The sequence below is a fragment of the Manacus vitellinus genome, unplaced genomic scaffold (assembly GCF_001715985.3).
Source record: "Manacus vitellinus isolate BGI_N305 unplaced genomic scaffold, ASM171598v3 scaffold_31_pilon, whole genome shotgun sequence".
NCBI lineage: Eukaryota > Metazoa > Chordata > Aves > Passeriformes > Pipridae > Manacus > Manacus vitellinus.
The window spans coordinates 695,337-710,009 of NW_021940379.1; the positions used below are offsets into that span (position 1 = coordinate 695,337).

Sequence of the window (14,673 nt, forward strand, 5' to 3'; positions counted from 1 at the left end):
GGAGCCTCCGGACGGCCCAGGCGGCTCCCGCGCCGAACCGCCCCCGCCCCGCAGCGCTCAACCTGCCGGGCCGGGCCCGCAGCTGGGCCGCCACCAGAGCCGCGTTCCTTTCCAGGCTTCGCCGCGCTTCAGAGAAGGATTCCGCGGAAGCACTGTGGGAAGTTGTCAGTCCCGGGCGCTGATGGGGTCGATAGTCCCGGGCGCTGCGGAGGCTGCGGGCGCTGTGGGGCTGCAGTCCGAGGGCGCAGTCACGGCCGTAGCCATGCGGGGGCCGGGGGGGCCCCGCTGTGCCGTTGGAGGCCCTGTTCGCGACTGTGAGGGGCCCTGGTCGCGACTGTGGGCGGCCGTTTGGTCCAGCTGCCACGGACGGTGGGGACCGACCCCCCCCTCCCGGGAAGCTCCGAGACAGCCCCGCTCTGTCCGCGGGCACGGCTAATCCGGCGGCGTTGGCGGGCGCGCTCCGCAGCCAAATCCTGGTCCGCGGCCAAATCCTGGTCAGCTGAGGAGCTCAGGCGCTGTCGGGGAGGCGGCGAGAGCGAAGGATGGCCCCGAGGCACACGGTAACCGCTCGTTCTTGTCTCTGGTGGCGGGAGGCTGCGGGTTCTGCGCGGAGTTGGAGGGGGACAGTGCTTGTGCAGCGGTGTTAGAGGTGGGAAAGCTCTCCCTGGCTGCTGTGAGGCTTTAGCAAAGTTGGACGTTTCTGTCACAGAAAAGTTCTGAACCGTGGAGGAGTGTCCCGATAGCAAAAAAAAAACCCCAAAACTATACAACAAAACAAAAATAATAACACAACCAAAAGCCAACCAAAAACCAAACAAAAACCCCCCAAAAACCCCAAACAAACAAAACCTAGCTATATCCTAATATGATAGTAACCTAATTTCTCTGGCACCTTTTATTCCTGTAATGTAGTCTTACTAAATTTTGCAAAGGAAATCCAATTCAGCCCATGCTCAGAATGGAGCACCGGCCGCTGCTCAGAGGGTCTAGCTCGCCCAGCAAGGTAAGCAGAACTGTCCTGGCCTCAGAATGTGGATCCTGCAGGGAGTCTGTAGTTCTAGCAGCGATGCACAAATGTGAAATGCGCTGATGTTTCATGTTAGCTTTTAAATAGAAAAGCATTAGGGAGTAGGCTGATAAAGTTCTGTGCTTTCCTTGGCCACCTAGCTGTGTTATACAATGGAAGCTATAAAAGCATGTTTTCCGATTCTCGTGTTTTATGTTGAGTGTAAATTGAATTTTGTTTGTGTTGTGTTTCTGAGATGAAGTGAAAGTGCCTATAAATGGTCAGGAGTTCAGTAGCTTACAGAACAGATGAGGCTGTTGTCTGTGCTCTCTCCAAGAAATCAGGGTCCAAACTCTAATGTGAGACAACATGTCAGTGTAATGAGACAGGCTGATTTTGGGCAGGAAGAACAAAAGATCTGTCATAACAAAACTTATGTGATGTATATTAATGATTTTGGGTTGTTTGTTTATTTTCTGTCTTTTCTAGATTCCAGGTTGTACCCATGAGACACACAAAATACATTTACAGTACTTGGTTAACGGAAAGGTCTGAGTGTGCAGTGCCAGTATTTACCTCCTCTAGTTTTATTTTTTCTACCATACTCACTGCAGCCCTTATTTATTACTCTTGATTCATTGCTTTGCTTGTAATTTCGAGAAACACTTTTTATTGTTGGAAACTGTAAAAAAATTTCACTTTATTAAGATCAGTTTCAACTTCTGAGTTTTAGTCCTGAAGCAAGGAAGTTTTGGTGAATTATCTTTAGGAAAGACACAGCTCTTTCAGAATACACTATAGTATCTGGAATAACTCAGCATTTCTGGGAACTGGACCAAGAATGAGAATGATGAAGAATTAGTCTACATACCTTACAATGAAAAATTCAGGGAGTTCAAATTTATAAAAATGAAGGCAGGGGAAATTTGACCACTGAAGTGCCTTTAGTATAGGAGACGACGTCGTGTCCAGCTGAAGTTAGACAATAAGATACTATGAGATGAAATTAGGACCTAATTTTAAATGAAAGTGTTGCTAGACATTTGAACTGGATGTTATTTTTAGTATGATCATATTCAGTAAAAAGTAGAGTCAGAAAGCACCACATGAGATAGCCAAACACTGTACAGACCTCTGGAGATCTCTGACCCAGAGGACTCATCCAAAGTATAATGTTTTATGACCAATTAGACTTTTGAGATTTAAATGTATCATAACAGCAATTTTTATTTACCTTAAAACTGATGAATCTGTGACTCTATTAATTTTAATTTATAAATACTGATTTAGGAATATAACTAGGTAATCAGTATTGAAAAATTAAAAAATACATGCCAATATACTTCAGATTGAATACTATTATCAGTGAACAATATGTTGTAATTTAAGATACTAAGACTTAGCAACTGCCAATTTGCAGACATTGAGTAATCATTTGAGGGACTTGCAGTGGGAAATAAAATATTGTTATTTCTCACATCTTGGTCGAAACGTGTGTCAAAGAAATGGGGATTTGGTTAATTCTTATACTGAATCATTGTGCCTCTAACACCAAACATAAACAGTCCTTGCATTCTTTCATTAAAAACAGACACCATGAGACGTGTGGCTCATGCAAAAAGCATTTCCTCAGTTCCCAATAAAACCTGCAGTGGTTATGTTGCCTACATTTAATCTGGAGACTTGTGATTGTGGCAACTGTAAAGGCTGTTAATGATCAAGGCTGAAGTCAGTGTGAAATGCTTCTCCTGCTGCAGGTGTTTGGGAGTTCATGCAGTTTTCTAAACAGATATTTTCACTGTTCCAAAGTAAAAACATGATGTATTTCACCACGATTTTCTCCTAGATATTACCTGCATGTGTGTTCAAGGACCTCTCTTTTTTCATACCCATTCCACTTTCTTTTGTTCTCTAGCTCCCCAGCTGGACATTGTTCCTGGCTGTTTGTGCTGTTGGAATTGGAGGGACCTTTCAGTATGGGTATAATGTCTCCATTATCAATGCACCCACACAGGTAAAAGCTCATCTCTTGGTCACAGGGCTGTTTCCTCTCTAGCTCAGCCAAGAGGCCAAATGTGCTTCTGCTGCCATTGCAGTGGGATCCAACACAGGCTTCCTCTCATGTGAAGGATACTTGTTGATTTCCCAAAGGGTTTCATGTGAATTTCTTTGTGAGTACCTCCTGTCAGAGGTATTCTGTGTCAGATAAAGGTCACTTAAATACCTCTGCTAAGTATGTTTTAGAAGGATTAACTGAATAAATATCTTTTTCAGTTACGCCTTTGACTAAAATAGCCCAGAACATTAAGAATAGAATAGAACAGAACATTTTCAGTTGGAAGGGACCTACAATGACAACCTAGTCCAACTGCCTGACCACTTCAGGGCTGACCAAAAGTTACTAAGGGCATTGTCCAAATGCTCTTGAGGCATTGACCACTTCTCTAGGAAGACTGCTCCAATGTTTCTGTAGGATGTCATCACTGTTTCTCCTAATATCAAGTTTAAGCCTCCCCTGACACAGCTTGGAACCATTCCCACACCTCTTGTCACTGGATAGCAGGGAAAAAGGATAGTTGTCCATCATAAGGCAGCTTACTGAAAAAGATCTTAGGGAGACAAAAAGTTTCATCTGTAGTGGCTGAGTAACTTGTAGGTATTTTCATCTACTTGTTACTTGTGATTCTTTGCCAGGGCCTCAAGGATTTTGCCTATTTTGTGGATGACTCAAGAGGATCTGAGCAAATGGTCTTGTGAAAGCGATGGATATAATTTTCTACCATCAGCTGATTGATTTGCTTGTGAAACTGTGAAGACTGAATTTGATATAACACTGTATGCTTTTTACAAAGCTTAAAAGAAGCTGTTTGTGAAAGAACATGTAATATGCTGTAAACAGAGGGACAGTCCAGGAACTTCGTCCTTCTGTAAAGTCTTCGTTTGCTGGCAAAGAACAGAAGTCTCTTATTACAGATAAATGTCAGTTCAGGAGTTTCTAAACACAGATTTTGGGAGACCAAGCATTTAGAATAACAGTTTCAAAGTTCTGACACATGAATACTCTTAAGAAAAGTGGAGTATTATTAGAGTTGCAAAAGGGATTTTATTATGACTTGTTGGATTACACAAAGGCAGGAAGATTTAGATCAAGTGTCAGAATGAGTCTCCTGACTGTACAATATTTTAGGTTGTAAGGCCTCTGTGCTCTGAGATGTTCCTAAAATCAGTAGGACCAATCATCCACCGTCCCTTCCCTCGTGCAGGGTGGTGTTTCTCCTGTGGTGCAGCACAGCCAGCCTGAGCCAGGGCACAAAGCAGAGCTGCTCAGTGGCCTTTGATGTGTGTGAGGAGTAGGAAACGGTGTTGCAGTCAAGGAAGATTCTGCTAAACATTGGTGTTTTTAATATAATACAAATAAGATGATACTTTTTGTTAGCTCCCAGAATTGGTTTTCAGGATTGGGGTGCAAGCTATTTGTGGGGTGCTGTAGGGCTGCACATAATGCTACACATTCCTCGTTCTTTTCTACTGCAGCATATACACAAGTTCTTAAACGAAACCTGGACTAGTCGTTATCACAAGGAACTAAATCCAGATTTGCTGACTTTCCTGTGGTCTGTCATTGCTTCTATCTTTTCCCTTGGAGGCCTGTGTGGAGCCCTGATGGGAGGCAGCATGGCAATTCGCCTGGGCAGGTCAGTGCAGCAGCAGGCATATGGCAGCATGTTTGCTTTTCCTACCTTCTTACTGGAATAGAAAGAAAATAAATGGAAAAAGAGTGGGAGAAAAGAGCACCTTGAGCACTTATACATGTTTTTCACTTCAAAACAGTTTTCTAGCAGAGTTTTACAGTTTATTCCAATGTGACTTTAAAGGATGAGGCCTGAATTATATAACCTTCCAGTTTAGTCTTCCCATAACATTTACTGAAATCTGAGTAGGAGAGCATGTTTGCAAACATGGGTGTGCCCCCGCATTTGCAGCCTTTGTGCCAGTAAGGACGTGCTGCCTCATCTGTTGCACTTCATGTGTGTAAATAAACAAACCCCACTCCTATCTTGTCAGGCATTCTGTCATATTTATGCATTATTATTATGTTTAGACACTTAAAAAACACAAGCATTTTCTCAGATGTTTGGGTTTCCAGGAAATAGCACATTTCTTCAGTATAAAGCCCATTTTTTCCCATATTACCAGAAAGGAAAACTTTTTAAGAAACATATTTTTGCAGGTTTCCTTAATGTCTGGTTGATTTTTTTAGTTTTTTTTTTTTTTTAATTGTTTTGGTTTTGTTTGTTTGTTTCAAATGGTTTGGTTGTGGTGGTGTGTTTTTTGTTTGTTTCATTCTTGTTGTTGTTTTTTGTTTTTTCCTCCTCTTTAGGAAAGGAGCTCTTTTGATGAATAATATTATAGCAATACTAGCTTCCATTTTAATGGGGCTCAGTTATCCTACAGGATTGTTTGAGTTACTGATTGCTGGAAGGTTTTTGATTGGCATAAATTCAGGTGAATGATTCCCTATTCCTACTCTCAATAAACTATGGTGAATGATAAATTATTGTTACTGCTGATTCTTTAGGTTTTATGATATGTGCTTATGACAAAAATGTTCTGTAGTCTAATTTGGAATCTGAAGGCAGATAAATTAATAGGAAATTACCTAAATCTGATTTCCTTCATGTTTTGGTTTAGTAACTCTTTGCAAAGCAATTTCTATTGATAGGAAAATGTTCTTCCATTTACTTGCAGGTATTGGATTCTGTGTGCAGCCTTTGTATATTGGGGAGATTGCCCCAAAACATCTAAGAGGTGGCTTGGCCATGGGGACTTCCATCTTTCTGACTGGGGGGATTCTGACAGGACAAATAATTGGCTTGAGGTTAGAAATACTTTTTTTTCCCCTGTCTTGTGTTACTCCCATGTAAAGAATTCCAGTTTCCTGCAGCTCCTTGCAGAACATTCCTTGTGCCATTGTAGCATTAGAATTCACAGAGAAGGTCTCCCTGGAGGAAGAAAACCCTGCTTTGGTCACCTTATTCCTACAACTGCCAGCCATCAGCACTGTCTCCTTAGGGAAGTAGTCTCAGTTTAGATGAGTCAGCCAGAACAGCATCAATAAAACAGGTACACTTGTGCTGAGTTCATGTTTTCTGCCAGTCACTTGCTGGAGGCAGTGAATGTTCACAAGACAGGACTTGGGAGCAAAGCACTTATCATTTCTGTGCCGTAGCACTACCTCTGGTTTTGTCCTTGGTGAAATCAGAGGAGGTTGCTGGGCCTTCATCCAGCTGGATCTTAAGTTCCAAGAGCAGAGACTGCATTAATAGTAACCAGTAGCTGATTATTATATTTCTTTACCTTCTTTATCCACACCTTCTTTTTCACACAGGGAATTATTGGGTGAAGAAAAGCATTGGCCTCTGTTGCTATCCAGCAGCTGTTTTCCAGCATTTGCCCAACTTTTATTCCTGCCGTGGTTTCCTGAAAGTCCCAGATACCTTCTTATTGACAGAGGTGATGAGCTGAGCTGTGCCAAAGGTAATATAGAGCATCTATACTTTCTGTGTCTTCAGAAGGGTACAATGAGTATATTGGGTTCCAGATTCTCCTTTTATCTTCATCTACACAGCACAGTTATATCACCTAGTGCTTTCTGGCCCATGTTTTTCCTCCAGTGAGCTTATGTGGAAAAAGGGATTATGGAACTCTGGAGCCTGTAGTGGATTGTGAGCAAAACTTTATTATCCTGTTTCAAATGTAACTTCATGTTTTGTTACTCCTTAATGAAATTTCTAAAGGTTTCATACTTCTTCTCTTGGACAAAGTAACATCTGTGAATCACTGAACCTCTCACTGGATTTCTCAGGTCACGTCACAGATTAAGTATTAATTACACCAGATATTTTCTTCCCTTCAGTGGTAGTGTTGTACTTTTCCTGTAAGAAATAGTTGGAAAGAATCTAAAAAGGAGATGGCATAAGTAGCTGAAAAATTGGAGAGCTTTTTACTGAAAAAGGGTGATTCATTGGTTATTTGAGCAGAAAACTCCTAAATCCTCCGTTTTCTGAACAGTTATCTCTTAAATACCTTTATTTTCCCTTTTTATATCATGTGGGAGAACTATGACAGCTTAAACTTTTCCCTTTACCTTTGAGAGATCTATGATTGCTCTCCTTTTATTCAAACCCTACTCAAGAAACAACTGTACTTTCATAGCTTTGAGTTCTGCAGAAAGGAGCAAATGAAGCCCACACACTACTAGAATTTGAAAGATAGAAATTCAGATTAGTTGTGATTTTTTTTTATCCTGAAATTACACAATTTTCTTTATACTGCAAGAAGAAACTAAATATCACAAGAGATTTATTTTATTTCTGCCTAGAATATAAGCAAAACACTTCAAACTGGTAAGACTGTCCTTTAATGGAAAGACTGTTTGGAGGTCTGGGGATGAGATATAAAATATTTTGCTTGGTGAATATTTCAAGGTCAGATATTCCTCTTAAAAAAAAAATAAAGGAACGCCACAGAATCCTCCAAATCCACCACAGCAAAAAATGTTTAAAAACCAGCAAGGAAAAAACAAGTCACAAATCAAAGTTTTCCTATCCTAGCAAAAGCCTGGTCACTGTGGGAAGAGATGATTTTCCAGGAGTTGTGGTTAATAGGTAAACATAAAGGAAGTTGTTTTTTTTTCTATTTTTAGCTTTGAAGCGATTTCATGGCTCTTCAGAGTCTCGAAGGGAGATGGAAGACATCCAGCGGGAATCCTCTGCCTTGGATGGGGAGAAGCCCAAGAAGCCCTGGCAGTTATTCACCGACCGTGGTGTGAGATGGCAGCTCATCACCGTGATTGTGATGACCATGGGCCAACAGCTCAGTGGGATAAATGCTGTAAGGTTTCATATGAATTAACAGCTTAAAGAGTGATTTGAATCCCATCTGTTTTTCAGCCATTTGTTAACACAAAGGATCCGCTTAGAGAAGCTCAGAGAAATGGGATAAGTGGGAAAGGATATCCGTGCATTATTTCAGTGTTTCTCTTTTTTTTTTTAAATTTTTTTTCTCATTTTTGTGTTTGTGGTATGCAAATTTCTTTAAAGAATGACTTGATAGTTGTGTTTACATTGTTCTGAAAAAGGAAATAAATGTGGATCACCTTATCTCTTTGTGTCTGGTTTAGGAATATGAAGCATTACAAAGTTGAATAATTTTACTTGCTTCTCTGATAGCAATATACTTACACAGACATGAATTTAACACATTCCTTTTGGTGCTTATGTGGGATTAGTAACTCGCAATATAAAATACATTGAACTGTGTGCTTAGTATGAGCTAGACTTTGTTTCCAGTCAATGTTTTAACTACCAGGAAGGCCTCATTGTTGTTTTTTTTTTCTGTTGTAGATTTATTTCTATGCAACTTACATTTTTGAAGCAGCTGGGATCTCAGCTGAGAAAATCCCGTACGTGACACTTGGCACTGGAGCTTGTGAATGCCTCACAGCCCTCTCCTGTGTAAGGAGCAATTTGTTCTACCTCCCAGCACAGAGAGTAATGATGCTTCTTGAAGAACATTGGTAAAAATGAGATCAATATATTAACAGAAGATTATGTCTTATCCACAGGGTTTACTGATAGACTACGTGGGAAGAAGATACCTCATCATTGGGGGTTATCTCCTCATGACCCTCTGGTGCACTGTTCTAACCTTGTCTCTGACTTACCAGGTGCAAAGGACTCATTCCTATTACATGATGTGATTGTAGTGAGTGAAAAGTGACAGGATAAGGGGGAGTGGGTTTAAACTGTAAGAGAGTAGGTTAGATTGGGTATTAGGAAGAAATTCTGCCCTGTGAGGGGGTGAGGCCCTGGCACAGGTTGCCCAGAGAAACTGTGGCTGCCCCATCCCTGGAAGTGTTCAAGGCCAGGTTGGACAGGGCTTGGAGCAACCTGAGATAGTGGGAGGTGTCCCTGCCCATGGCAGGGGGGTGGGAACTAGAGGATTTTTAAGGTCCCTTCCAACCCAAACCATAACTATGATTATGTGATTCTGTGATACAATTTAGTAAAAATTATTGAATGAACACTATTTAAATTCTCCAAAGCAGTACTGTTAAATGAATTAGCTGTAAACAGTCATGAGTGACTGCTGTCTTACTTTCAGTAACATACAAAATGAAATGTAACTGTTAAGCTGAACTTTAAAACTGGCTTATCAGAATCTGAACTAAACCTTCTCATTCTTTTCTGTTCCAGGACCTGTACTCCTGGGTGCCTTACGTGAGCATGATGTGTATATTTGCCTTCATCTTGAGCTTTGGGCTGGGACCAGGTACTGCACAGGAATGTGTGTCCAAGTGGTGGAAGGTTTGGGAGGGAAAGGGGGTGTTGGCAGTGCTGCTGTGCTCACCAGGCAGGACGTCTTCACGGTGCAGCTGCTGGTGCTCTGCCCAAGGAACCCAAGTGACCCCATCCTGTAGCCCAAAACTGAGGCTTACCATGCACCCTTCTGGGGCAGCTATGTGTGAGAGAGGGCTTAGTTCTGGCCTTGAGAACACAGGAGTTATTCACAGAGCAAGAAACAAGCTGTGACCCCTCAGATGGGGCCCTGCTCCCTGAGCAGTGTTGCTGAAATGCAGCTGTTTTATTGGCTCCTTCCTGCCAGGGCAGTAGCCTCAGAAGTGCACTGTTAGGAATCATAATAGATCAGCTAGTGGCATGTTCAAAAGCAACTCATTTTTTTCTGGCATTAGACATACCACAGATGGACATTTAGCACAATACTCTGTTCTCTTTCTGACCCGTTCCCAGGTGGCATAACCAACACCCTGATAGCTGAGTTATTTGTACAGTCCTCACGTCCTGCTGCTTACATGATTGGAGGGACTCTTAGCTGGATTAGTTTCTTCACAATTGGAATGCTCTTTCCCTTTATAGTGGTAAGTATGCACAGCACAATTTCCTGATGGTTGCTCCCAGGTTCCATCCCATTGCTTATATTGTATTATATGCACTTGTATATATTATTCAGTGACACTTGAACAGGATGCACACTGCCCCTCAAATGAGTTTGACTAGATTCATTCAGTCTTAAAATATTTTTTAGATCTCACAGAAACAATAAAACATGATAAATGAAAATTAAAAGGAATGCATGGGGGGTAATTCTCATGTTCAGATTTAAAAAATGAAAAAAGTGTCAAAAAAAGAAAAAATCAGATATTGAGATTCAGATAAGACATTTCTTAACAGTGCCTTGTGCTTTTATGGCAGAGTAAAATCAAGGTAGTACCTCTGATGGCCACCTCTGAGAGCTCACTGAACTGACAGAGGGTTTTGTGATCAGATTATTAGGAAAGGCAACAGAGGGTTTCATGTCCAGTTTTGTATCTTTTAGCACTTGCTCTTGAGAACAAAACCTGCAGGAACATCATGCAGCAGAGTATTTGGGTCTGCCTGTTCTTTCTTTGTGGTTGAGCTGTTTCTCAATAAGACAGTCGGGGTTTTTTAATGTATAGCACTGAAAAATGTTAATATTCCAGAAAAAGGTAAATCATATAATCTTAAAATACGTGACAGCTAAAAAGCAAGTGTTGAGTTTTTCCCTAGACTGTGAATTGTTTAGTGTTCAAATGGCTTATCTTATTTTTTTCAAATAAAAGACTACCCAGTCTATTGATAGCACTTGATAGCACTTGATAGTCTTTTATCTAAAAAAAATAAAATTTTAAAAAGTTACATGTAAAGGATAGATTTCATGACTTTATTAAAAATATCTGAGCAGCACTGTTAGGTGTGAATGGAAATAAAAAGCTGCTTGTTTCTCAAACCTGCTGTTACACTTGAAATATGTTGCAATCAATTCATTTTCAGAATGGACTGAAGCAGTATTGTTTTCTGGTGTTCTTACTGGAGTGCTCCTTTGTTGCTGCTTTCATCTTCTTTGTAATTCCTGAGACAAAAAACAAATCTTTTCTGGAAATCAAAAAGGAATTTCACAAGCTTAATTTTGGAAGAAATACCAGAAAAAAGGAGACAGAGCTTTATGAAAGAACACAACTTCAAGATGAATTTTTAAAAAGTCCTTCATAATTTTATGGCTGTAACAGAACTTCAGTGAGAATTATGAACTAACTTAGGAGTGTAATACATGATCAAATGCCTTATTAAATTCTCCCGTGTATTTAGGGGAAGTGTAACTAAAGGCAAGTTAATATTGCTGAAATGCTGTTAAAACATGTATTGCTGACATACTATTAGCAACATATTATATATTATCCATAGAAGACTTGACATTTAACTGTAACCTGATGCTGTAGGGATGCAGAAATGCCAGGGAGGATGTTCAGTGAACTCCCTGGCAGATTTCTGTGGATAATTCAGTGGCTCTTCTTGCATTTCAAAGCCCCATCTTCAGTTCTGCTCATTGGGTGCATCCAAATGGTTCACTGAGTAAAACACTGAGTTCTTGTTAAAACCCAAACAAGAACTGACCTGCTGAAAACTGGTATTTGAAATATTCCAGTTTATGTAGAAATAGGGGTATTTAGTTGCCATTTTTCACTCTTTCTTTACCCAGTCCTACTACTGTAACTGTACAACAATGGTATAGCACCTCTCTGAATTACTGGTATTTGTAATAAAGACTTGTATCCTAATAAAACAGTTTCTGGGGTTTGAATTTGGGTTTTTTTTTTTCCCCTAACCTAGCATCTTAACATTTTAAACTATGCAACAGGGTAAAACCTCTTCTAGTCTTAAAGGTCAGTTCTCGTCAGACTGAGATCAACATACCAAAAGCATTCAGTAGTGGAAAGCACAGATGACAGGAACTAAATACTTTTTACCTCATAAGAATTTTCAAGATGGTGTGAGAGAACACACACAAGGGGACTGCAGAAAGCCTGCAGGACATACTGAATGAGCTTTCTGCTTATCTCTAGCATTTTGTCCAGGACTCTTTCTCAACTTAAAATACATTCTCCATATTTCAGTAAGTAAAAAATCTCACTTATATACGATGTTTGTGTGCCTTTCTGACCCTTGTTTCCATACCTGTAGCTGCCAGGACAGTGGCCCACCTTACCCAGTACAACTTCTCCTGGTTGTAAGCATTTTCAAATGCCATCTCTTACTGAAGTGCTGCAGCAAGCACTGCATTTTACATTTATTTTCCTCCTCTCAGAATTAAAGCTTCTAATGGAAACACAGGAAACAAACACCATTTGTCTGATTTTGATAACTGTTTAATTGAAAATAACATTAACTATTAATCCCAAAGGAGGCAGCATCAGGAAGGGATCTTCTTGGTCTTTAGTTTATCCTCTAAGTTTGCAAAATATTTCATTTTTCCTAGAAGCTTCTTAGCTTCTTGAAGATCATCTGAAATGAAATAAACATTTAACAGAGGGAGAGCTGGATTTGCATTTTCAAAATGACTCTCAAGATTTCAATGACAGTAGCTGTTTCACTACTAAGAGCTGTGAGCTGCAAGGGCCCAGACACTATTAAAACCACATTGCCTATTATTTTAAGCAGGACTTTCTTTCCAGCTGCACAGCTTCCATGGTAATGGAATCGTTCCTGTCTTGTCACTGCACAGAGCAGCTCCAAGGCTGCAGGACAACATCTCCCAAATTCCAGTGTAAAATCTCAGAATAGGTCTAAGAGTGTGTTCTTCACAGTATTCTGGGAAAGACACAATTTCTTACCATCTGCATTCCCACTTAAAGTGATTATTTTGATGCAAAATTAATTAAATGGAACTTTTGTACTGGATTTTGTTTTTAATGTGAGGTCCTGAATTCCTGAATCAGCAGAAAGATCAGTTTAGAAGTTCTTATTCTAAATACCACACAAAGAACCCTTGTTGATGTAGTATTTCTGTTCTATAGTTCAGGAAATATTTGCCAGTGAGAGAATGTGGGGTTTTAAGCATTTGACAGCAGCTAAATACTTCATAAAAACAGGTACCTCTTTCGAAAGCTGCAGTCAGCTCTCTGGTCAGTTCTTCTTGTTTAACTGCAAAACAAATGATTTAATTCACTTTTTGTTACATACTTAGTATATTTTATACCACTGCATTCCAACTGCCTGTGGTGGGAAATTTCATTACTGGTCTCAGTCTCTGGCAGCTAAGAGAGTTCTTCATAATACTGCTGTCAATGTTTTAATTATAATTTCAAATTAAAGAGGTTTACAGACAGGAATTCCAATGCCTATCAGTGGTCACTAACTTCCCAGCAATCTAACTTATTTTGGGTCTATCAGTTTACCCTGCTACAGTTAATTTTCTCCTGTTCTACTCAGTTTTTATTTTAATTATTCTAATTGCTTTTGGCACACTACACTTTGTTATTGTAAAGAATTAAATATATCAGTAAACCAAATATTCTGGTATCACCGACAACATAAAAAGAAAGTTGCTTGTGTAAGGACAATAACCACTTAATATAATGGTAAGTTAAAGAAGGTGAAAGAAATACAATGTCTATGTAAATGACATTATTTAATATCATCAGACAAGCATTTTATTCAACTTCATTTTGAGTGATTCTTTCTTTGGAACAGTTGACTTGCCCTGATCTGCCAAAGATTGAGTAAATTCCTTTTTATAGTCTATATATACTTATTTTGCCATCAGAATAGGTTCTATTATACAGATGTTCTCAAGCCAGATGTGATGTTTAGGTGCATAAATAGGTAAAGACAATACTGGGGAAGGGGACCAGGGCAGAAGCACCTACAGTGAATCGATTGCAGACTTACACAAGTTGAAGACACTACAAGAAACACACCAAAACAGACAGAAGCTTTCAAAAAGACTCTTGTGTTACAGAAGATATAAATTATTTCTGTACAAATCCCTCAAATAATAACCTACCTTTAATTAAAGTTTCAATTTCTTCAATGATATCCTCATTTTTGGACTCTGCTAATTTCTCATTAATTTCCATGATTTCCATGAGGAACGCTGAGTCTGCATCACAGTCTGTCTCTTGTGCTGGCTCCACTCCACTCAGCTCCAGCTGGCAGAGGAAGTGGAAATTTGAAAATAAGCACTATTACATCTAATTCAACGGGAATTATTAAGTTTTTTAGAGGGGCCCGCTCAGATTCGTATCTGATAAACGTGTATTACATGAAAGGTGCATAAACAGAATCAGTCTGAAAATTAGCTCCATACACAGGCTGACCATAAAAATCAGCAAGTCAAAAAATATAACAAAGGCTGCCAGACTGAAATTCCATATGAGCAGCCGTGGCCAAACACAACATGTGACGTGGGAAAAAAAAAGTGTAATGTGAGCAGCAAATGTGATGATAAGCTGATTAATTTTTGGACAAGCTTGTTTTTGGTCTCCCTTCAGTCCCTGGTCATCCTCTGCTTCAGAGGAATGTGAATCAGCACGTTAAGGATGGAGTGGAAGGTCCGGTCCCTCACAGCACCCCCAGCCCCTCTGGTGAGTTACAGGGACACTGATAACACCTAATGGAGACCTTACTAGATAGAGGCCCCGGCTCAGAGGGTTCAGCAGGGTCTGGTAGGCCTTGTTGATCAGGGAAGAGTGTTGCTCAGAGTAATACTGCTCTTTCTGCAAGTGGATGACAAATAATTTGAAGTTAATAACAAGTGACAGAATACACTTTGTTACATGCGGAAAA

General features: G+C 40.1%; 2 protein-coding genes across 4 annotated transcripts; one reads left to right on the forward strand and one right to left on the reverse strand.

The window, feature by feature from the left end:
* The first annotated feature begins 483 nt into the window (after window positions 1-483).
* Window positions 484-11,689, forward strand: LOC103760312 (solute carrier family 2, facilitated glucose transporter member 11). Of its 3 annotated transcripts, none has more exons than XM_008926797.3 (12): window positions 484-560; window positions 2,922-3,020; window positions 4,541-4,701; window positions 5,388-5,512; window positions 5,756-5,885; window positions 6,396-6,544; window positions 7,713-7,900; window positions 8,413-8,523; window positions 8,634-8,735; window positions 9,265-9,340; window positions 9,820-9,947; window positions 10,882-11,689. In XM_008926797.3, the coding sequence occupies exons 1-12, from the start codon at window positions 543-545 to the stop codon at window positions 11,098-11,100; spliced, it is 1,506 nt and encodes a 501-aa protein (XP_008925045.2). In that variant the 5' UTR covers window positions 484-542; the 3' UTR covers window positions 11,101-11,689. The 3 variants fall into 3 exon arrangements, with proteins under 3 accessions (XP_008925045.2, XP_017931835.1, XP_017931834.2); XM_018076345.2 differs by lacking the exon at window positions 484-560 and adding an exon at window positions 617-1,003; XM_018076346.2 differs by lacking the exon at window positions 2,922-3,020 and having other exon boundaries at window positions 512-560.
* Window positions 11,690-12,238: 549 nt separating this feature from the next.
* Window positions 12,239-14,672, reverse strand: HSCB (HscB mitochondrial iron-sulfur cluster cochaperone; the record flags this gene model as incomplete). Its single annotated transcript, XM_029961194.1, has 4 exons — window positions 12,239-12,390; window positions 12,982-13,029; window positions 13,892-14,036; window positions 14,514-14,672. Coding segments are annotated over 4 exons (444 nt in total), but the record flags the coding sequence as incomplete, so codon positions are not given.
* Between the last annotated feature and the right edge of the window lies 1 nt (window position 14,673).